The sequence below is a fragment of the Prunus mume genome, linkage group LG6, assembly GCF_029339155.1.
Source record: "Prunus mume cultivar Tortuosa linkage group LG6, ASM2933915v1, whole genome shotgun sequence".
NCBI lineage: Eukaryota > Viridiplantae > Streptophyta > Magnoliopsida > Rosales > Rosaceae > Prunus > Prunus mume.
In genome coordinates, this window is record NC_142703.1 from 10,696,807 (window position 1) to 10,718,989 (window position 22,183).

Here is a 22,183-nt window from a genome sequence, read left to right on the forward strand (position 1 = left end):
TGAGCGAGCGAATTCAAAACCAGTAACGGCTGCTTTTCCCAATCTCTGAACCCAGAAACCTAATTTTGGCTCGCTCGCTCTCTCTCGCTCTCTATCTCCTCACTCACACAAAACATGCAGATGTGCAAAGTCCAACCCAGAAAATCATAACTCTCGTTTGTCCATTTGTACGAACACTCCAGAACCAACTAAGCCAGCAAAGATTCTTCTTCATCCTCTTAATTACCATACCATCTTTACACGTTCTTCATCCTCTGCAGAAATGGAACCACGTGGTTTCCAACCCAGCTCTCTCTTCTTCTCACCTTGCCTACCATGTTTTCCTTTGCTGCCTCGTTCATATCGCCCCCTCCTCACTGATAAAAACCCACTTACTTTGTTCTTAAGCTGGGCTGAGAGTGCAGTTTGTTGGGTTGGTCTTTTTCTGAGCAATGGCGTCGAAGAATGACTCGCTTGAGATTCCTGATGGTTGGGTGTTGAATACAAGGGTTGAGGAGGATGGGACTGAGGTCAAGGTACTCTAAAATCTATACCCTTTTCGTTTGTATAGATGTTTAGTAAAGCTTCAGTGCGGTAGAAGTCTCATCTTTGTACATTTGAAAGCTTTATGTTCAGTTTTGATCATGGCGAGACGGGTCTTTTTTATTAAGTTTTTTGTGCTGTGATTGTGATCGTCCTTTTGTTCATTGAGTGATGTGATATAGGCGAGCATTTCAGATACGTAACCTGTTGATTGAGCAAAACGGCAACTGTGTGCTCTCAATTGCGTACAATGAAGAATTCTGAAAATAAAATCTTTTACTCTGGTCATTGGATTTGGAGGTGCAGATTTAAGGTTTTCAGTGATTTTTTTTTTCTTCTTAAAAAATGGTTTTAAGTGCTGTTACATTGTTTAATTGGCATTGATCAAAATCTTTTTTCTGTTCATGCTCAACTTAGTGTGGTAAATTTTGATTATTAGGACTGCATAGAGCGGTACTCCATTTAGGAATCTTGTCCATGTAGAATGATCGATACCACGACAAGAGAACTCCTTACTCATTGATCTGGATTAGATGATATAAGTTGAATTTGGTTTGCTTATGATTGCAGTGTTCGTAAGTTTGAACACATTGATTTGCACAGATGCTAGTGATCTATTAGATATGTGCTCAGATACTAGATCTTGAGAGATCAGTTAATATTGAAAAATGTATTTGGCATTATGAGACAAAATTATTGAACATTCAGTTGAGCTTCATCATGATTCATGGCATGTTTTAGATGAATCTAAGAAAAATTGTTTTGAAAATAGCTGCACGTGTTGAATTGCATGCAGCTATTACATATTTAGAGCGTGGTATGCAATCGTTGAACATTCTGTTCAGCTTTGTCGTAACGTGTTTAAGGTGAATCTAGGTGATGTCGTTTTCCAAATAGCTGCACGTGTTGAATTGCATGCAGCTATTACATATTTAGTGCGTGGTGCACGATTGTTGAACATTCTGTTCAGCTTTGTCATAACGTGTTAAGGTGAATCTAGGTAATGTCATTTTTGAAACAGCTGCACGTGTTGAATTACATGCAGCTATTACATATTCAATGCATGGTATGCAATTGTTGAACATTCTGTTCAGCTTTGTCGTAACATGTTTAAGATGAATCTAGGTAATGTCGTTTTCCAAATAGCTGCATGTGTTGAATTGTTTTGACAGAGGAGCTTAATTAATGTTGGATGCATTCTGCCAATAAGCGACACGAGATTTTTGGCGGTTATCGTGAATGTGGTGGTTCTTACTTAAAAAGAATGTCTTACATAGCATTAAATAGCGCATCATATGTGGAAACTTGTTTTTCCCTTAGCTTATATAACATACAAGTAATTTTTGTAATTTTACCAAGTATGTGCATTTAATCTTGATATCTGTTTTTCGATTTCAGATTGCCTTGTTCATTAGTATTCATGAACTTAACGGTTCTGGATTGAGCAAAATCCTATATCTGTCTACTCTATACTGTATTCTGAGCATATCTCAATGAAAGAAACATGTGCTGCTTTCTGAATATAGGAAAGTTAATTGAAAAAGTTGTAAGCATTCATGAACTTGAGTCCTGTCTAGATTTTGACTTTATTCTTTCCCTTTTGTCAAAATCTTAAGCCTTTATATTAGAACAACTTCCTTGGCTAGTGATATTTGCTCCACCTTTTTCTTTTTGGATAGGTACCATACTTATCAGATTGTTTGGCTTTTAGCATGCTAAAAAATATGCAACTAATAATATAGTGCTGATTATGATAGAATTAAGAGAAATAAAGCTACAAGTCTTGACAATGAAGAAAAAATAGTTGAAACATAAAAAGGTTTCAGAGTTGAAAGGGCTGATATGTTTTTTATGCATGGCTATTGTAGGGCTTCCTATGTCCGGAGACAGGCCAGGAGTTTTCGACTTATCAGGACCTTATGCGCTATGTGCGTTACGCGAAAGCAGCTCAGCTTTCGATATATTCACCAGTGAGTTTGAGCTTCTCCTAGCTTCTTTATTTTTTATTTTTTGATGTTTTTTTTTCTATTATTTATCGTGCATATATCCAGATGATCTGTGGATTTCAAAGTCTAGAATATTTTTTCAACATGAGAAAACAATGAAAAGGAAATTTATGGTTTTATCTAGTCGTTTGTTTCTATTTATGATTGCCTTTAGATACATATACATTATCATTGTCTACCTTTCTTTTGTGCTGATCGTTTCCAATTCTTTAGAGTAGGTTACTTAGAAGAAGTCCTTTGATGTAATAGAGAGCGGTTCTGATCATTATTGAACTCAGAATTGTAAGTTCCTTCAAACAATAAGGTCTGAGTTTAGTGTGTATCATTTGCACATAGCATTCATTGAAAGTATGTTTAAGGCGTCCTTCATTGGTAAATGTCTTTTAGGTGTATTATTTTCATTTTGTGAATTTTGTTTCACAGAAAACAATCTACTACTCGACTAAACATGTACATTTTATAGATTTTTGAAAATCTAATAATTAGCCTTCCTAATCTGGAACAAATCGGTCATATTTAAACCCTTTTAGGTTTAACAGGATGGCTGAGGAAATTGATCCTATATGAAAATCGCTTCAATTATGTTTTTGCATTAGAGTAGGGTAACTACTTTGGTATTTTGTTTTCCACCTTTCCCAGCACTGTGTGGCAGCTTAACTATAGAGTTCCTTCTGGCCTCATCTTAGAGACAATCCTATTCAGTTGCCTCCTTATTTTTCTGGTTTTTGGTGCCCGGTTGCCAACAAGGTATAGGTATTCTGTGAGCAATTTGAAGCGCCGTAGTAAGAAACTTAATTGTTGTTTTAGTGGGAGGACATTACATTAGTTAACATGGGAGAAGAGTTTTATCCTACTATAAATGGTCATGTCAACCAGTCTCTTGGGATTACTTCATTATATATTTGAAAGCAATTTATGATGGAAAATCTTCTATCTTTTTTCATTCTCATTATACATAAAGGGCCCTAATCCATTTCACGGTCCAAACTGAATATAATTTTTTTCTTTACATAATTGTATATGAATTTACCGATCATGTGTAGGATTCCAATTTCATGAAGGCGAAGAGAGCAAAAGCTGCGAAAGAATCTTCATCAGGTCTGAGCTCAAATTTGGCGGTGACTGAACATGGTAAAGTTGTCAACTTTTTTATTATAATGAGGAGAGGAAGGGAGGGTTCAATTAATTATTTACAAATTTATAATGATGATACTTGATGATAATTATTGATATGAGTTCCCTAATTATTCTGTTATAGGTGAGAAAAACAATGATCCTACTGAGCGCCCTTGCTCAACTCAAAACCCGGGTCCAAAACGAAAAGGCAAGGCCAGCACTTCAAAGGGCAAGAAGAGGAAGCAGCAGCCAAAACGAAAGTGAAGTGCTCCAACGCTTCCAGCAGTACAATGAATGAATAAGCTTGGCATGAGCCTTGAAATTGTACCGTCAAGCCAGAAATGGCCAATTTAGTTGTGCATTCTGTAAGTGAAAACTTTTGGTTGTGATTTTATGTTACTTTTGACCTTGGTTGCCCTTGTGATTGGTTAAACCTTGAAATCCTTTTATCATAGTGGGCTTTCCTTTATATGGCGCTACACCTGGTTGCATTTTCACTTACCACCTCATAATCGATTGTGTTAAAAAAATATATAATAGAAAAATACCTTATCTGCTACACAAATCTCAAACTTCATCTACTGGCAGTTGATGTGATGGTAATGCTCACCACCTTGGTGAGCATAAATGCTCTCAAATTTTTTATTGAAAAAACTAGAACTCGAGCTGCCCGCAGTTACGGGACCTGACGTAGCAACTACAATTGCTCTTGCTCCGGAGCTTACCAATCCTTGCTTCAGCGGATTAAGGTAACCTTAGCTACTTACTTGTACTTCCCTCTGTACTATGTAAGTAGCAACTCCTACATTTCAAGGAGGAATATCTACTTAGGAAATGAGGCAAATAATATCCTTTTTTATTCATGCATGCTAAGGATGGGCATTTGAAACCCAAAAATCGTTGAACTTGGCCAAAAATGGAAAACCGAATTGACAAAATAAAATAAAGTTAACTAAGCTCAAAAGTCGAACTAGTAGTAGGGTGTAGGCATTTGAATTGGCCACCCGTTGAATTGGGCCAAAAAGTATATGTAAGAAAATTGTGTTGACCAAAGAAGTAGCGTCATAAATTGGACTGGTTTGGTCTGATTCGATTTGGTTCATAGTTTTTGCTTAATAAATATGCACCCATTTGAAGCAAACCGGTTAATTATATAAGACATGTAACTAATCCGTAATTTGAATCAAAATAAGGAGTTGAATTCCTATCACGGATACTTCTGTGTTTATCTCATATGGAGGAATGAAAATGTGAGTGAGACCTACACCAATTCAGGAATTCAACTCCTTATTTTGGAGGAATTGGAATCTTGAGTGGGAGGTAGTATTCTAATTCTTGGATAACTAACACATTAGGAATCCATTTTTTACGCATTATATCCATAAAATTTTTAAAATTTCAAATTTGTCATCTACTTTAACCCAACAATGAGGACATTCTAGTAATCAATTTGATTTCAATTCCAATTCATGAGAATTTAGTAAACAACTTATAAGAAATTTGTACCACTCCTACCCTAATTTCATATGGTTTAGTAAACAACTTCAATAGGAATCCGAATTATAACTATACTCAACTAACTCCTCCTCAATTCCATTTATCCTTGATTCAATTCCTCTTAATCTGATTACAGATTAGTAAACATGCTGTAAATAGAGATGTCATTAAGGGCTTGTTTAGTATTATAATGATCCAAAATTTTAAATTTAATAACATAATTTGAGCCCAAAGCCCAAAAAGTCTGTTTGTTAGTCTCAAGTTTGAAAACCAAACTAAAAAATCCCAAATACTATAAAACGTAAAAGGAAAAAAAAAATCTGTTTTTCAAAGATTTTTTTTTTCTTCTAGTAAACACGCCTTGCAACTATACTATTTGTTTTTAAAAAATTAGGAAAAAATACGCGTATAGCTGCGTGGTTAAACAATTTCTTTTTTAAAAAATTAGGAAAAAAAGACCCTTCTCATTGAATTAGTTTATACTATTTCTTAAAAAAAAAAAACTAAAAAAACTAAAAAAGTACTAGTACATGGTTTAGGGTTTACTATTTCTTTTCAAAAATTTAGGAAGAAGAGAGTATCGCCGTGCAGCTATACTATTTCTCTTAAAAAATTAGGAAAAATTCATAGTATAGTGCGGCTATCCTTTTTAAAAATTAAGAAAAAAAGACCCTACTTGTTTCATTAGTTTATACTTTACATATATTAATTTAGTATAGACGCACAGCTATACTAATAAAATACATACATGTTTTATTCAGCAAAATGTTGGCAAATTACATCTTAAAAGTTTGGCCACTATATACTATTTTGATATATATTATTTGTATTCAATAATATGTGAGAATTATATGTATAATACCTGAATTTTGTGTGTATTATTGAAAAGTTTATAAGAAATACTTGTATTATCCATGAAAAATATGTGCTATACTATTTCTTTTCAAAGAATTAGGAAAAACCGAGTATCGCCGCGCGGCTATACTATTTCGTTTAAAAAATTAGGAGAAGAGGGCCAGGTGGCTATACCATTTCTGTTAAAAAAATTAGAAAAGCCGCGTATAGCCGTCCGGCTATACTATTTTTTGAAAAAACATTACAAAAGAATCCGCGTCCGTTAGGTTATACTATTTCGTTTTAAAAAAATTAAGAACAAAATCCGCGTGGCTATACTATTTCTGCAATAAAATTAGAAAAAACTTATTATAGCCGTCCAGCTATGCTATTTCTTTAAAATAAAAAATAAAAAACCGCGTATAGCCGTGCAAACGATTTCTTTTAAAAAAAATAGGAAAAACCGAGTAAAGCCGCTCGGCTATTCAATTTTTTTTATTTTATTATAAAAAGACCCTAATCGTTGCATTAGTTTATACTTTATAGATATGAATTTGGTATAGCCACATGGCCATACAAATAAAATACGTACTTATTTTATTCGACAAAATTTTGGCAAATTACAACTTTAAAGATTGGCCACTATATAATATTTTAATATTTTAAACCAAGTATAGCTGCCTGGCTATATTATTTCTTTATATAAAAAAATGAGTATAGCAGGCTATACTATTTCTTTTTTATAAAAAAATGAAGAAAACCCTAGTATAGCCGTGCGGCGATACCATTTAAAAAAAAATTAAGGAAAAAAAAACCCTCCTTGTTGCATTAGTTTATACTTTATAGATATTAATTTGGAATAGATGCGTGCAGTGGCGGAGCTAGGATTCTTAGTATGGAGGGGCCAAAATTTCAAAATTACTTCTACTAGGTTTTTAATCTTCATCTGGGAGGGCCATCACTAATCTAATTGCAGTTTTTGTATTACTATATCATATATTTTATAATATATTCCAAGAGATTAATAATTAAGTGGGGGGGCCAGGGCCATGGCAGGCCTGGCTGTAGCTCCGCCACTGGATGCGTGGCTATATGAATAAAATACGTACTTGTTTATTTGGCAAATTACAATTTGAAATTTCGGCCACTATATAATATTTTAATATAATTTATTTAAATTTTTAATATATATTATTTGTATTCAATAATATGTGAGAATTATGTATATAATATGTTAATTTTATTTATATTATTGAAAAGTTTGTAAAAAATATTTGTATTATACATGAAAAATACATGCTATACTATTACTTTTTTTTTTTTTTTTAAAAAGGAAAAACCAAGTCTAGCCGCGGGGCTATACTGTTTCCTCTAAAAAATTAGGGAGGAAAGAGTATAGCCACTTTTCAAGAAATTAGCCAATCTCGATACGATTCTTTTATAAAAACAATTAGGAAAAAATGGCCTTTCGGCTATACGATTTCTTTTCAAAAATTTAGGAAAACCCGATTATAGCCGCTCGGCTATACTGGTTTTTCAAAAAATAAAATAGTATAGCCGCGCGGCGATACCACTATTATTATTTATAAATTTGTATTATTATTATTATTATTTTAAAACTCTCTTCTCTCCTAGACGCTCCGTCAAACTCACGGTCACCCACCGTCTCTCTCTCAACTCTTCTACACAAAGCCTCTGTCTCAGCCTCTCTTTCCTTTGACGCTTCGACCCTCTCTCTGAGTCTCAAATTTTCAGCTGACGAATTTTCCCATCGCGGTTTTCGGTCAAACTTGAAGGACGGAGCGGGAACGCAATCCATCTGCTATTTCTTTCTTCTTCTTGTCTTCGTCGACCTGGTAGTGGTATGTACTTTCAGAATTTTCTTTTTCTGTTTCGAATTCGCCTTTCTTTCTGTTTTGCCTGTTTTCTCGGGAACCAAGCAGAATTTAAGGGTGCAAAGTTTATTTTACTAGTGTTACGATTTTGTGCATTGTTAGGGTTCTGATTTAGGTAATGCACGGCGTCTAGAGCTAGGCATATTAATCACCTCATTTTGTTTTCGAAATTTATTTTATTGGTGTTACAATTTCGTGCATAGTTAGGGTTCTGATTTTGTTTCTTGCTTACAGTCAATTAATCACCTCGAATTTTTATTAAGCTCATGCTTTATTGTTTGCAAATTACAGTTATTTGGAAGGGCAAGGTAACGACTGTTGAATGAGCTATGGCGTCTTCGAGTAAATCACTGAAAGAGTATTTGAAACGATATGAAGGGATTAATGAAGAAGAGAAGAAGAAAAAGAAGAAGAAGAAGCAGAAAAGCAAGGCAGAAGCAATGGGGGTTTTAGTGGTGGATGAAGACCCTGCGTGGCAGAAACCGGTGAATCTTGAGGAAGATAATGACAACAATTCAACAGATGAAGACAAACCTTTTGTTGATGAGGACATTGAGATTAAGAGGATGAGGAGACTTGAAGCGTTGAGGGCCAAGCGTCCATTTAATGCCATATCTGAAGATGGAAGTGGTTGGGTTCCAGTTGGACAATCATCGCCTCCTAAGATTTCAAGTTCCGATATATCTCCACCTCGAAGACAGAGGATTAATTCGGAACCTGGATCAATATCTCCGGGAGATAGGGGAGAAGATGTTGACTTGTCACCTCCACGGCAGAGACGGAAGCGCCACCACACTCCGTCCCCTGAACCGGCAACAAATCAAGATCAGTTGCCTACAGACCTTTCACCCACTAGGAAAAGTAGGAATGTTGATTCAGATCTTTCTCCACCAAGGAAGAGTAGGAAGGATATCGATAGAGATCTTTCTCCACCAAGGAAGAGTAGGAAGGACGTTGATCTTTCTCCACCAAGGAAAAAGAAGCAAGTTCCTCTGGATTCTTTGAAAGAGCAACCGAAAGTTGGTTTGATCTCTGGCCGAGAAATGAGGGACGAGATCACTAGAACTAAGAAGGATGAGCGGTTAAGGTATGCGCCTGTTTTAACCAACATATATATGCCAAAGCTTCATGATGAATAAGTAATATGTGTAGTGTTTCATTCAGCTAAGGTTTCAGATCAAGTTGAGGGACCGTCATCCTCTGTTTACTTTTTTTCTTTTCCTATTAGTTGTTTGTCCTTTTCAATGAAAACTTAACTAATGGTTTTGCCCTTTGTGGTCTGATGGTGTCATTTATGCATTCATTGTCTGTTTTCCATGATGGCCATGAATATAGACCTGTGAATTAGTGTTGTCTTGCCACATGGATTCTCTGTTAGCTGCTAACTAACGATGAGGCATATGCGGCCTTGTACTGAAAACTCAACAGTTGACATGGTCTATAAATCTTACTATCTTAGTTATGTAGACTTGTAGAAGTTTTAAAATTGTTGTAATGGAGAAAAAGGATGCCTTTGTTTACTTTAGTCACCTAAGATGACACTTTTTTGTGTATGTATGCATTTTGTGTGACAAGTAGAAGTACTGAAATGGTCATTGTTCAGCACATTTTCCAATTTGCACAAAATGCAATTTCATCTGATTGTGATCTGATTAGAAGTTTTTATAACTTTTGCTCACCGATGATTTATTTATGCACTTCAAAATATTACCTTGATTTGTTTTGGATATTGTTCAGTTTCTTCAGCCTTTGATTTCATTTTAAAAAAAACATCTCACTTTATTTCTTTCTATTTATTTTAAGAAACATTGAAGAAAGAAGTGTAAAGGGGCTATGGCTCAAATAATATTGCTGCCTTTTATTGTGTTTCACAGATAGATGTTGCATATTCTGACTTGCAAAATATTGATGGTTGTAGATTTCAACAGATGGATCCTTCTATAAGTGGGAGGGAGGCAGTGCCTATATACCGTGATAAGAAAACAGGTAAGCTGAAGTTGTATGTTCACCTTTTATTAGTTGTATTTGTATTTTGTGCTTTTATCCGTATCTCACAACCAATGCTGCAGGGGAACGCATTTCAAAGGAGGAGCTTTTGAAATCACAAAGGAAAGTAGAAGAAAAACCTAAGGTATTTTGGAACATAGTGAACGTGTCATGCTTGAGTGGTGCAATATCTGGCTAATCATCTATTAGTTTTACACACTGGGTGTTTGAGTTGTATTATGGTTCTATCATAAGTTTCTTCACGTGAAAAATGGATTTTATATTTTGTTATTTATTCAGCTGTTTGAATAGATTACTTATGGTCATTTTGTCTGTAATTTCATCAGGAGATAAAGTTGGAATGGGGTAAAGGCTTGGCCCAAAAGCGGGAAGCTGAAACTAAGCTGGAGGAGTTAGAACTTGAGAAGGAGAAACCATTTGCACGGACTAGGTAAATGCTACAAAAGTCCAAGCTATGTTTCCATCTGTTTTCTTGGTATTGCGTAGTTTAATACTATTCCCTTTGTCCCTTTATATAGTTCAGTTAAAGAAATACAAGAGAAATACAAGTTTTGGGATTCTGATGTGAAGCCCCTGGAGTGATTCCAGACTTATCTTTTTTCATCCAATTTTCTGTTTTCATTGTTTTTGCTTCCGCTAATCTGCCTAAATATGCAATTCACCTATATCCTATGTTTACAGAGATGATCCAGACCTCGACAAAATGTTGAAGGAGAGAGTAAGATGGGGCGATCCTATGGCACATTTGGTAAAGGTAATAAGTGAAGTTCAGTATGTGGTGTCTAGAATCACATAAAGTAGTAACTGATTTTGACATTTGTTTTGTTGTCTTGCTCTGCAGAAGAAGTATTCCGAGCCAGTTCTCCCTGACTTGGGGGATAGCGAGAAAATGAAGGAATCTGGATTTATTATTCCTCAGGAGATTCCTAATCATAGCTGGTTAAAAAGAGGACTAGATGCTGCACCAAATAGATATGGTATAAGACCAGGAAGACATTGGGATGGAATTGATCGCAGTAATGGTAGGTTCTCTTTCCTCATTTTACATTTGGATATTTTTCTTACTTTTCGTGCAATAACATGCACAATTAAGTCAGAATTTACTAATTTTTTCTGTTGTCTCTTGCAGGATTTGAGAAGGGAATGTTTAAAAGGAAGAATGATAAACAAGCTACGGAGGCGGAAGCTTATCTTTGGTCTGTGGCAGATATGTGACTTGTGCTAAGTAAGGAACCCATGTACTTGTATTTCTATGGAAAGAGGCATATGGAGTATTTGCTTTTATACTAATTGTTGATGAATATAATACAAGTCTTGAGTTTCCTATTGCTTTTTAGCCACTGTAAGCAATTTTATGTGCATGTTTTCCGCTTTCTTGCTAGTCGTTACATTGTTGGAATGATGGAAGCCCTATTTGGTTTACTTTAGATTGAATGTTGGGCCTTCCAAATAAATGGGCTTAAAATTCTTACAGAATCAAATGGGCCAAAAATGATATAAATTTGATAATGGGCATGCCCAGCTGCTCAAAACCGAACCGGAGAATTTTGGTTCAGTTGGACTGAGCCATTTTAGCAATAACCGATCCCAACCGAAATGCATTAAGGGCCTGTTTGGGAGTCTTTTGGAAGGGTGGCGTTTTCGATAACTAAAAGCGTTTACAGCGTTTGTGAGAAAAGTTTAGAAGCGCTCTGAGTCATAGAAGCGCTTCCGGGAGAAGCACGTGCTATGTGCTTCTTCAGAAAGCACTCCCAAGTGTTTTTTCATGAAGCACTTTAATTTTTTATGAAAATTCAAGATTTTTATAATAAAAGCGCTTTTGTTAGAAGCGCTTATGAGCAAAAGTACTTCCTAAAGAAGCACTCCCAAACGAGCCCGGTGATTTTGTGGTTGAACCAGGTCGAATCGAACTGTACTCACCCCTATTGAGTAGATATATATGTATGCAGCTCATTTGTTTGAGAAACCTTAAAAGGAGCCAAACTGGAGCTCCTTATGACTCTCATGACTTGTGAAGAAACATATGTTGAAGTCGTCAACATCAACGCCCCAAAAAGACGCATGAAAGAAGAAATTGAAATATTAAGCAAGCATAGCATATATGAACAAAGACACAGGAAAAAAAACACATTATTGATGCATGAGAGATATATAGCATTGGTTCAGTTTTTAGATTTTGTCCCTCTCTATAGGCCTTGAAATGATTGAGTTGGTTCGCACAAAGTGCCTTTTTCTTGCTTTCCATATCCATAAAAAGATAGTGAGAATGGAATTACAAGCAAAGCTATACAAAAAGAGAGCAACGAAAGATCATTGCTTTGATGCACCCCGTACGAAGCAAAGCAAGCATCCTATGAATGAATCATCTTCCTTCCACTAACCCACGTTAAAGAGTAGTGGAACTTGCATTTCAAGCCTTTGACTTTTTTGGTTTTTGTTTGACAAAAACAATACTTTAAAGTTAAACTACTCCGGTTTATAGGGAAGGGAATTCAAACTCGGGTGCAAGATTGATGTAATCCAAGCAAGTTCTTGCTTGTTTTCAAGAGAAGCAAGAAGACCCTTTCTTTTTGCTTGTATTTGAAAACGCAAAAAAGAGTTGAACCATTGTAATTTGCATGCATGCAAAAACCAATCAGTAATAGTCCAAATTAGCACTCTGTTTATACATATACGAACTTCCTTATAATCTCAACCGAAAGCTAGCTTACCTCTTCAAGAGCTGCTTTTTTACAACCACCATAATAATTATAATTATTTGCCACTCCTTCATCATCACCTTGGTGCCCCATTTCCTCAATCACAACCTTCTTTTCCTCTTTACAGCTTCTAATTTCAAAACAATCAGAGTACCAATTTGTTAACCCACCAGAGAAACAATCATTTTGTTGGATATCCCGATATCTTTTTCGCTTCTTTTGAAATCTTCACTCTTCAATATATTTTTTACCTGCTGGCCCCTTCTTATGATGAACCACTTGGGTTCATAACGTTAAGTACTTTGTTCTGTTTCTTGGAAATATATTACGAGTATTTTTGGGTAACTTTCTTGGTTCTGAAATTATGGACCTCCATTGTTTCTGGGTTGGCTTCTTTCTGTTTTCTGGCTTTTGGGCAGTTGCTTTCTGTGATCAAGATGGTATGTGTTTTTTCTTTTTCATCATTAGTTTTGTTGTATGTCACTAAAACTTTTGGTGGAAGAATAACAGTAGGCTCATCACAGCAGAGCCTTCATTCTGTTCAAAAGTTAATTTTAACTCAAGTTTAAGACTTTTGCTCAAATGTTGCTTTTATTCATGTATATGGTACAGGTTTCTTGAGCTTAACTTGTGGTGGAACTACCAATTACACTGATTCATCGAGTATCTCATGGATTCCAGACAGTGCATACATAAGCATAGGCAACACCACCACCGTTGATTACTTTGATGGAACCTCCTCATCTGGCGCCCCAGTTCGATACTTCCCAGTTTCCCAAGGTCGCAAATGTTATGGACTACCAGTAACCAATGTGTCATCTTTGGTTCTTGTTAGAGCTCAATTTGTGTACAAAAACTATGACGGCCTTGGGAAACCCCCATCATTCTCTGTGTCTCTTGGGACAGCCATTGTTAGCACCATAGACCTCAGAAAAAACGATCCATGGACAGAAGAGTTTTTATGGCCAACTGGTAAGGACGCGGTCTCCTTCTGTTTGCATGCTATTGCAGATAGAGGGACTCCTGTAATTTCTACAATTGAAGTTAGGCCACTTCCTCAAGGAGCTTACACAAGTGGCATGGAAGATTTCCCAAATAAGTCACTTAGGAAAAGCTACCGAATAAATTGTGGTTACACAAATGGATCTTTGAGGTATGAACTTTTTGAGCTCCTTATATGTATGTAGCTTTGATGGTTTGTTGGATTTTTAGTCATTGGTTTGTCTAACAACAGGTACCCTTTGGACCCGTATGATCGTATTTGGGATGTTGATCAAAGCTTTGCACCATTTCATGTGTCAGCTGGGTTTAAGACTCAGCTTAGCTTCAATTTCTCTGCTTTAAAGGAGGCTCCCCCTGCTGCTATTCTTCAAACTGCTAGAGTTTTGGCACGAAGGGATGTGTTGACATACAACTTTCCTCTTGATACCTTGGCAGACTACTACATTGTCCTCTACTTCGCCGGTATTCTTCCTGTGTTTCCTTCATTTGACGTCTTAATTAACGGTGATGTTGTTCAATCAAACTATACTGTGAGAAGCTCACAAGTTGGAACACTATATTTTACACTGAGAGGAACGAAGAGCCTGAACATCACGTTGAAGAGCACCAGCTTCTATCCTCAAGTCAATGCAATCGAGGTGTATGAAATTCTTGATATTCCAAAGGAAGCCTCCTCCACCACAGGTACCACTTTTGATTTGCATACTTGTTAATTAATTTATGGTCACTCTACTTGCTAGTTGCTGCTACAACTGATGATGACTTTATTTTGCTTGCAGTTTCAGCTCTTCAGGTTATTCAACAATCTACTGGTCTAGATCTGGGATGGCAAGATGACCCTTGCTCTCCGGTTTCATGGGATCAAATTGGATGTGAAGGAAACATAGTTACATCATTGTATGTTCATTTTTATCTGTTAAAGTTGAATTGGTGCCTTGCATTTTACCTAGAGATGTGGACTTACTGTGTATGTTTTTCTTAGGGAGCTCCCAGACATCTATTTGAGGTCAGTTAGTGCAGCCATTGGCGACTTGCTGGATCTTAAAACACTGTAAACTCTTGAGGCTCCTTAACACTGGTTAGATAACTGATGCTACGTTTTCGTTGGTCCATTTTCTTATGTTTATGTTGGTGGTCTTATGCTCCAGGGACTTGCATAACACATCGCTTGCTGGTGAGATACAGAATTTGGGTAGCTTGACACGTCTTCAGAAATTGTAATGTATCTTCATTCATGAACTGAATTTCTGTTTCTTTAGACATCATGACGATTATTGTGTGATTGAAACTTTCAGGAATCTGAGTTTCAATCGGTTAACATCCTTTGGTACTGATTTGGAGAACTTGGTTAGCCTTCAAATTCTGTAAGTTGAATTTTCTACATTTTTAAACCATACGTGTAAGATGTTGTCTGTGGACCCAAAAACTGATACTAACATATTGCATTGTCCTATTTCTTCTCCTGATTCTATATGGAGGGACTTGCAAAATAATACATTACAGGGAATTGTTCCAGAGAGCTTGGGAGAGTTAGAAGACCTCCACTTATTGTAAGTGAAACATTTTAAAAATAATACAAACGAACTTGTTGTTTTCTGAATTTTGTGATTCTTATATGAGCAAGATCATTTGTTTCACTAAGTATATACATCCTCTGCATTCATCAGGAACCTGGAAAATAACAAACTACAAGGCGCTCTTCCGCTGTCCTTGAACAGAGAAAGTTTGGAAATCCGGTATGGAATTAGTATTGTCATCATGTTGTCTCTCGTCATCTGTGCATTTGTTCTGCTTGCTGATGCACCAATTTTGTGCAGAGCATCAGGAAATTTGTGCCTCTCTTTCTCAACATTGAGATGCAATGATTTTTCAGCCAACTCTTCAATTGAGATACCACAAGTTACTATCTTCACCGGAAAGAAACACACTGAACACAATCAGTTAGCAATTATACTTGGTGCAATTGGAGGAGCTTTACTTGCACTTGTGATATTTTTCTCTATTTTAGCATTCTTGTACATGAGGAAAAAGAGAACTGAAATCACATCCACAGAAAGTACGTAAACATCCAAGATTATGATTATGTGCATGGAAGCCTTTTACTTCAGTCTTTCATGAGAACTTCTTTTTAATGTTTAGGGGCAGTGTCGGATATGCGTAACTGGAATGCAGCAAGAGTTTTTACCCACAAAGAAATCAAAGCAGCCACCAACAATTTCAAGGAGGTCATAGGCCGTGGAAGTTTTGGTTCTGTTTACTTTGGAAGGCTTTCAGATGGAAAATTGGTGGCTGTGAAAGTGCGGTTTGATAGAAGCCAACTTGGGGCTGATTCTTTTATCAATGAGGTTCCCCATCTGAACTCCTTTAGCATATTATTGCCCGCTTATAAAGCAGAGAAATTAAATTCTCAATCTTATATTGCAAAAGGTGACTTGTACCTTCCTTGGTTTGTTTTAGGTGAATCTATTGTCTCGAATTCGGCATCAAAATCTTGTGTGCTTGGAAGGGTTCTGTCATGAAGCAAAGCAGCAAATACTTGTTTATGAGTATCTTCCTGGTGGATCATTGGCTGACCACCTTTATGGTTTGTTAAACATTATGCATAAATAGAAGCATTACAGTTCCTTTTTGCAAAGTTGCATTCCCAACTTATAACTTACGTCACTTTCAGGTCCAAACAGTAAAAAAGTTTCACTGAGTTGGGTTCGCAGACTGAAAATTGCTGTTGATGCTGCAAAAGGTATGCTTGTGTTTCTGCTTCTGATCCATCTTGATGTTCTCATATTCTGTTTTCAAAGCTCTATCTGAATTATGATCCTCATTTCTTTTGAAGGATTGGACTATCTGCACAATGGGAACGAACCTCGAATCATACATCGAGATGTGAAATGCAGTAACATCCTTTTAGACAAGGAAATGAATGCTAAGGTTTGTGATTTTGGCCTGTCGAAGCAAGTAATGCAGGCAGACGCAACTCATGTGACCACTGTTGTCAAGGGCACCGCCGGCTATCTTGATCCTGAGTAGGTCTTCGAAAACATTATGTAATGTTGTTAATTCTTGACCGATTCTTTTCTTCACCTGTTGATGGATTCAAACTGAACTGCACAGATATTACTCAACCCAACAGCTTACTGAAAAAAGCGACGTCTATAGCTTCGGAGTTGTTCTTCTGGAGCTCATTTGTGGGAGAGAGCCATTGAGCCACTCTGGAACTCCAGACTCCTTTAATTTGGTGTTATGGGTAAACCAAACATCTAACTTCCTTTCTACTTTGTTCTTTGTCTGTCAATGTTCTTCTTTGGGCCAAATATCAGTCTTCTTTCTTTCTTTTTTTTTTTTTTTGACAAGTGCAGGCCAAGCCTTACTTACAGGCAGGTGCATATGAGATAGTGGATGAGAGCCTAGAGGAAAGATTTGATGTCCAAAGCATGAAAAAGGCAGCCTTAGTTGCTATAAGGTCTGTAGAGAGAGATGCATCACAGAGGCCAACCATAGCAGAGGTGTTGGCTGAGCTCAAAGAAGCTTACAGCATTCAACTATCGTATCTCGCATCACATGAAATGTGAACTCGAAATTTACAACTTCTACAGGTCTGTTCTGTGAATCATCTGAAAACTGAGGGGAGAGCTGAGATTAAATTATTTCATAAAGAACACCTTTTTGGTTTTGTTTTGTTGGAAAGACTAAATTATTATTGTATAAATCTATTCCAAAATTCTGTGTCTTTAAAATTCTATTGTATCTGTTAATTGAAGCAAATGAATTTGTTTTTTTTGGGTTCAATTTCAAACACATGCTGTAGGGACCATGGGATTTGTAAGTTTGAGCTTGTAATTAGAAACAACTTGCTTCATGTTAAAGTCTATTATGACAACTTATATCTACAATGTGTCCAATAGCAAATTTTATATTGGATCTTTCTCCAAAAAATAATCACAGTAATTTTTCTGTATATATAGTTATATACATAGAGTAGCTTCTATCCTCTATTTCTGGGAATCCATTCTGACTATGGAGAGTAATGGCGTCTCAGGTAAAGGAACAATGCTGTTGATGCAGCCACAATATAAGGGAAGACGGTCCAAATGCCCTGGATGATTTTCAAGTCAGATATGTAGTTACAATAGTGATAATTTGATAAATGAAATTAATAATTTGATATATGAAATGAAGAGCATACCACTGCTGTTGCAACAGTAGCAAGGGCAAAGACAGGGCGCTCCCTCGAGAAGAATCCTATCAACAACTGAGATCAGAAAGCGAAGAGAATAAGTTGAGTTAGTAGTTGAACTAGAAGGTTGTATATCAATTTCTTGTCTTCCTATAGAGCCAACTTTAGTCATTGTCAAGAAAGCAAAGTTCCAGACTAAAGAATCAAATAGCCCCAAATACAGAATCTTGAAAACGCTGTTGATTATTGTACAGGTTTTTCCAGCATATTTTCATACAAAACCCTTCAAAAACCACGAAAATTTGAAACTTGCAAATTTTAACTCATTTCTAAGTATTGCAAGTTCAGTAACGGATTACACCCAAACTCGCCACACATGACATATCTTCTCCCTAGTTTTCAGCATATGCTGGAGTTTCACAACTAGCTATGCATATATTGGGCAGCAGAATCTCTAACAGAGCTGAACAGACCTGGACGGGAAGGGTGATCAAACCACCAAAACAAACACCAGCAAAGAAACACTCTGAAGAGATACCCTACACTCAGATAAAAGCACGTCATTCCCAAGACAGTTGAAGCAATTATCAATCAACTGTAAAAGGTGAATTATATTTGACTAACCAAGGCCCCTGCTACAAAAGCTGTTGGATTTCTGACTCCAAGGGAAAATCGTTCAACTGAAAGTCAAAATGCACTAAAATGTTACTATCGAATAGCAGAATCAAGCAATTATGGATTGCTCAAGCTGCTGCACATGTAATCGACTGAAAAATAATATTGAACATGTTTACAATCAGAAATGGTTGAGTATACTTGCGTGCAAAGACTATTAAAGTGCATAATTCTTACCCAAAAAATGCAAAATTTTTACACATAGAAGATAGCAACTAAACTCTGTTATAGCTTGCAAAAACATATATGAGCTATTAGTTATACCAAGCACAACTGCAGCTGTGAATCACCCAAATTGTTACCCATCAAATTATTCAATGCCACCTGAAATTTGAATGTATATTTCCTATAGGAGTATGTTTAGTCATTGACTCATAACTGAAACTATAAATCATTCATGAACTTTTGGACATTCAAAATAGAATCATGTGCAACTAAAATAAATAAGCTCTAGAGCTCACCAAACCCAATGAGGTTGCCATATCTTTGCACTTCAGAGGTAATGCTTAAAGCTTTCTCTTTTCCAATCCCTAACTGCATCCATCATCAGGTTAAAATTCATTAAAAATTAGAATACACAAATATGTGCTTCATGGGAACTAACACTCAAAATGTATGTACTGCTCATGTATGGGTTTTGTACTAACTCCTCAGAATGTATAAGAAACAGAAGCAAAAAGGTAGGAGTAGGACTAACCTTTGACAAAATATCATCAGAGTTCCTGGATTTCCTAAATAGCTTCCCAAGATAAAATGGTATCAGATCACTAATGCATACTCCCCTGAAATATGAAAACATCCAGTTGTATTAGCCTAGTCATATTACGTGTAGCAATAGACAGATAGCCTGCACATAAACCAGTATTTGTAAAAAGTATGCCTACAATCCTATAGAGAAGCTATACTAACCACAGCTGATTTTTCTTTTAGGATAATAAAGGTAACCATGGCATGTACAGTTCTAACAATTTAAATGGCATCATCAATTACCAATACACCCAAAGAGTTGTGGATATAATGTATGGAGCATTTCTTGAGAAAGATTCAGCGAACGACTGCCATGTTCCATCCAAAGACACCATTCGAGCCAAAGATATGCCAACCTAGATGGTTTTGTAAAGATTATTCACAAGTTCAAACTAGCACTGAAACCATGGAGATCAAAACAGTAATAAACCCAACAAGTTAAATATAAGAGCTTGTGAAACAGAATACCAGAACAGAGGACAGACCCAAATATTTAGAGCCTCTTCACTAATGAAAAGTCCACAGCCTGCAGCCATAAGCAACCAAAAGTAGATCCACCTGCAACATGATATATTCATGCATGATTCAGAAACAAATCAAGAATTAAATTACTGAATGAGGTAAAGCATACTTGACTTGGCAGTCCTATCCTTGAACCTCTAATTCATCTTTCTATTTTGTCCCAGCTCATCAAGAATCACAACTTGCATTGTGAAGAACAGGAAGTAACAAAGTAATATTCTACTTATAAATGGGAATATAAATAACACGGCAGTGTCTTTCAAATGGCTATAACCAAAAAGGTTAAGACAGTTGCCATCAGGCTAGTTTAAGAAAAGACTCCTAGCAAGAAGTGAAGTTGAGCATATACCCTGGTGCATTTGCTGGAAGAACGATGCTATACCCAAAAGCTTTGACAGTGAAACCGACCGGGGCTGCAGCCATTACTGAAGAGGTTGCACTTTCTGGGAGGAACTGAAATCCATTTGATGACCCAATAGTGGGGGGACCCTTGATGCCTACAGATATTAGAGTGATTGTTGCTGCTATGCCTAGTGCAATTGCTATTTTAGCGAGAAATGAACTCTCTGTACTAATTTGAACATTTTTAACATTTCCAAGCAGCTCATCTGCAGTCACATTTTGCCCATCCAGATTGTCATTAGACATTGCAACCTCATTATTTTCTGCATCTTCCTGTAAAAAGCTTCTAATCCTGCTTGTACAAAAATTAAGTCATAATGAACAAACCGAGAAAATATTTAAACTTTCAACCAACTAATACCACCAAATTTGATTTCCTCTGAACTTCTTAGATTAAGTTATGAGAATGCAATGCTGAACTATCTTGAACTTCATATGTTAAATTATGCGCACGAAGCTTACAGAAATCACCATGTAACGGCAGAAAAAAGTACTTGTGACAAGAAAAAAAGCTTATTCATGAGTTGGGTTTTCATTTTCAATACCCTTTAAGCATGTCTTCATGACATAGTTTCCCTCTTCTTTCCCTCTGTTTCTCAGCAACCGAGCCTCAGCATAACTAAAAATTACCAAATAAAGCTAAGTTACCTGCACGTTTGGGATCTGGAGAGGTGGGAAACTAACACATATTTGTTCCCATTCGTCAACAATTTGCCTCTGCCACTGACACAGCTTGAAAGCCTACCAAGTTGTCGATTTGACAAGTTGAGTGTCCAAATGGGTGGGCGTAGCGAATACCCTTGTGCTAAAACTGATATTGGAGACATCTGCTTTCTCCTCCTGGATTTGTAGAGCTGTCTGTGTGACCACTGTTAGAGCCGGCAAAGTGGGTTAGCTGTTGACTAGAGTGGCATTTGTAAAGAAAGATGGGCGCGGCACCATGTGTTTGAATGTGAGTGGTTTGTGAGGAGGGGACGGGAGCGAGAGGTATATCATATAATGCTCTATTTAGAAAGACTGAGATGCTCACAAATTTGTATTTTTGGTCGTGTGGTGGGCTAGGTTTTCTACAAGACCCTTTTACTTTTTTCTTAATATAGGAAGGATATATCTCCCCTCCCGTCCCTCTCACAAAACAATCACATTCAAAGACATGGAATCAAAAACGCCAAGATTTCTTTACAAATGCCACTCTAGCATCGTCCACAACTGAGCCCCTTTGTTGTAGAACCTTTGGAATAAAAAAAACTGTGAACTTCATCTACATTTTCTCAAAACGTTTTTATAAGGAAGTAGATGAATTTTACAGTTTTTTTTTTATCTTGTTTATTTCCAAAGTGTTCTTACCGTTGGAGCTACATTTATTGGGGAAAAAAGAAGATCTTATCATATGTATCTTATGAAATTGTCATCTCTTTTGCACATATTAATTATAAGAGAAATGCTCCATTAAGTATTTTAACTATTGGATCGCATGTAGGCACATCTTAAAAAAGTATTTAACTCACTACCATATCTAATGGATTCCTGAGATTATAAGTTCTTAACAATTCTTAACATAAAAATATTTTTGGCAATCAAAATCTCATCTCTCATACTCTTTCATCATTCACACACGAGAAGTGCATGAAGTAATTTAAAAGAAATTTTGAACTACCAATATCATGTCTCCAACTACATGATGGTTGGCTCACACTTCATTCATGGGGACATTATGGTTTGCTCTATTCTATAGTGAAGAAATTCTCAACTTAAGCAAAAACAACTCAAAGTAATATGCAAGAAAGATCATCTAAGATGTGGGTGATTTGGTGCACACAAATGAAGTTTAAAAAGTCAATAATACTCTTATTGTTTTTGTCATCTAGTAGGATCGAAAGGACAATGTCTATTTTTACTTATTCGCGAATGGGCCCCAAGGTAGGAAGATATTCACCGTTTAATCCTTTTCTAGTTAATGATGATATTCAGCCCAACCCGCTTCTTCCTCTTATAAAGCGGCCCAACATGATCCATAAGCGACACTAAAAAAGATGTCGTAATCCGTCTACCATACGACGCCGTACCCCACCTTATTAGGTGGTC

General features: G+C 36.4%; 4 protein-coding genes across 7 annotated transcripts; 3 read left to right on the top strand and 1 right to left on the bottom strand.

Moving 5' to 3' along the window:
* The first annotated feature begins 51 nt into the window (after window positions 1-51).
* LOC103334313 (uncharacterized) lies at window positions 52-4,113 on the top strand. 2 transcript variants are annotated; one of them, XM_008237258.3, is made up of 4 exons: window positions 52-515; window positions 2,391-2,492; window positions 3,572-3,659; window positions 3,787-4,113. In XM_008237258.3, exons 1-4 carry the CDS (start codon window positions 432-434, stop codon window positions 3,906-3,908), a joined length of 396 nt encoding a protein of 131 aa, XP_008235480.2. In that variant the 5' UTR covers window positions 52-431; the 3' UTR covers window positions 3,909-4,113. The 2 variants fall into 2 exon arrangements, with proteins under 2 accessions (XP_008235480.2, XP_088909947.1); XM_089053821.1 differs by having other exon boundaries at window positions 3,572-3,626.
* Window positions 4,114-7,620: 3,507 nt separating this feature from the next.
* On the top strand, window positions 7,621-11,213 carry LOC103334311 (pre-mRNA-splicing factor of RES complex protein). Its single transcript, XM_008237257.2, has 8 exons — window positions 7,621-7,837; window positions 8,162-8,957; window positions 9,789-9,856; window positions 9,940-10,001; window positions 10,204-10,307; window positions 10,559-10,631; window positions 10,719-10,899; window positions 11,007-11,213. The coding sequence occupies exons 2-8, from the start codon at window positions 8,200-8,202 to the stop codon at window positions 11,090-11,092; spliced, it is 1,332 nt and encodes a 443-aa protein (XP_008235479.2). The 5' UTR covers window positions 7,621-7,837; window positions 8,162-8,199; the 3' UTR covers window positions 11,093-11,213.
* Window positions 11,214-12,634: 1,421 nt separating this feature from the next.
* On the top strand, window positions 12,635-18,005 carry LOC103334309 (Leucine-rich repeat protein kinase family protein). 2 transcript variants are annotated; one of them, XM_089054505.1, is made up of 17 exons: window positions 12,635-13,016; window positions 13,189-13,729; window positions 13,811-14,262; window positions 14,358-14,475; window positions 14,561-14,629; window positions 14,727-14,795; window positions 14,874-14,942; window positions 15,057-15,128; window positions 15,246-15,314; window positions 15,396-15,634; window positions 15,718-15,923; window positions 16,036-16,162; window positions 16,250-16,318; window positions 16,412-16,601; window positions 16,690-16,822; window positions 16,935-17,171; window positions 17,615-18,005. In XM_089054505.1, the coding sequence occupies exons 1-16, from the start codon at window positions 12,941-12,943 to the stop codon at window positions 17,145-17,147; spliced, it is 2,712 nt and encodes a 903-aa protein (XP_088910631.1). In that variant the 5' UTR covers window positions 12,635-12,940; the 3' UTR covers window positions 17,148-17,171; window positions 17,615-18,005. The 2 variants fall into 2 exon arrangements, with proteins under 2 accessions (XP_088910631.1, XP_088910630.1); XM_089054504.1 differs by lacking the exon at window positions 17,615-18,005 and having other exon boundaries at window positions 16,935-17,364.
* Window positions 17,471-21,204, bottom strand: LOC103334310 (uncharacterized). Of its 2 annotated transcripts, none has more exons than XM_008237256.3 (10): window positions 20,747-21,204; window positions 20,046-20,390; window positions 19,660-19,732; window positions 19,418-19,530; window positions 19,125-19,209; window positions 18,889-18,961; window positions 18,377-18,432; window positions 18,226-18,291; window positions 17,762-17,827; window positions 17,471-17,671 (listed from the first exon to the last, which is right to left on the bottom strand). In XM_008237256.3, exons 1-10 carry the CDS (start codon window positions 20,923-20,925, stop codon window positions 17,591-17,593), a joined length of 1,137 nt encoding a protein of 378 aa, XP_008235478.2. In that variant the 5' UTR covers window positions 20,926-21,204; the 3' UTR covers window positions 17,471-17,590. The 2 variants fall into 2 exon arrangements, with proteins under 2 accessions (XP_008235478.2, XP_016650354.2); XM_016794868.2 differs by having other exon boundaries at window positions 20,644-20,786.
* Between the last annotated feature and the right edge of the window lie 979 nt (window positions 21,205-22,183).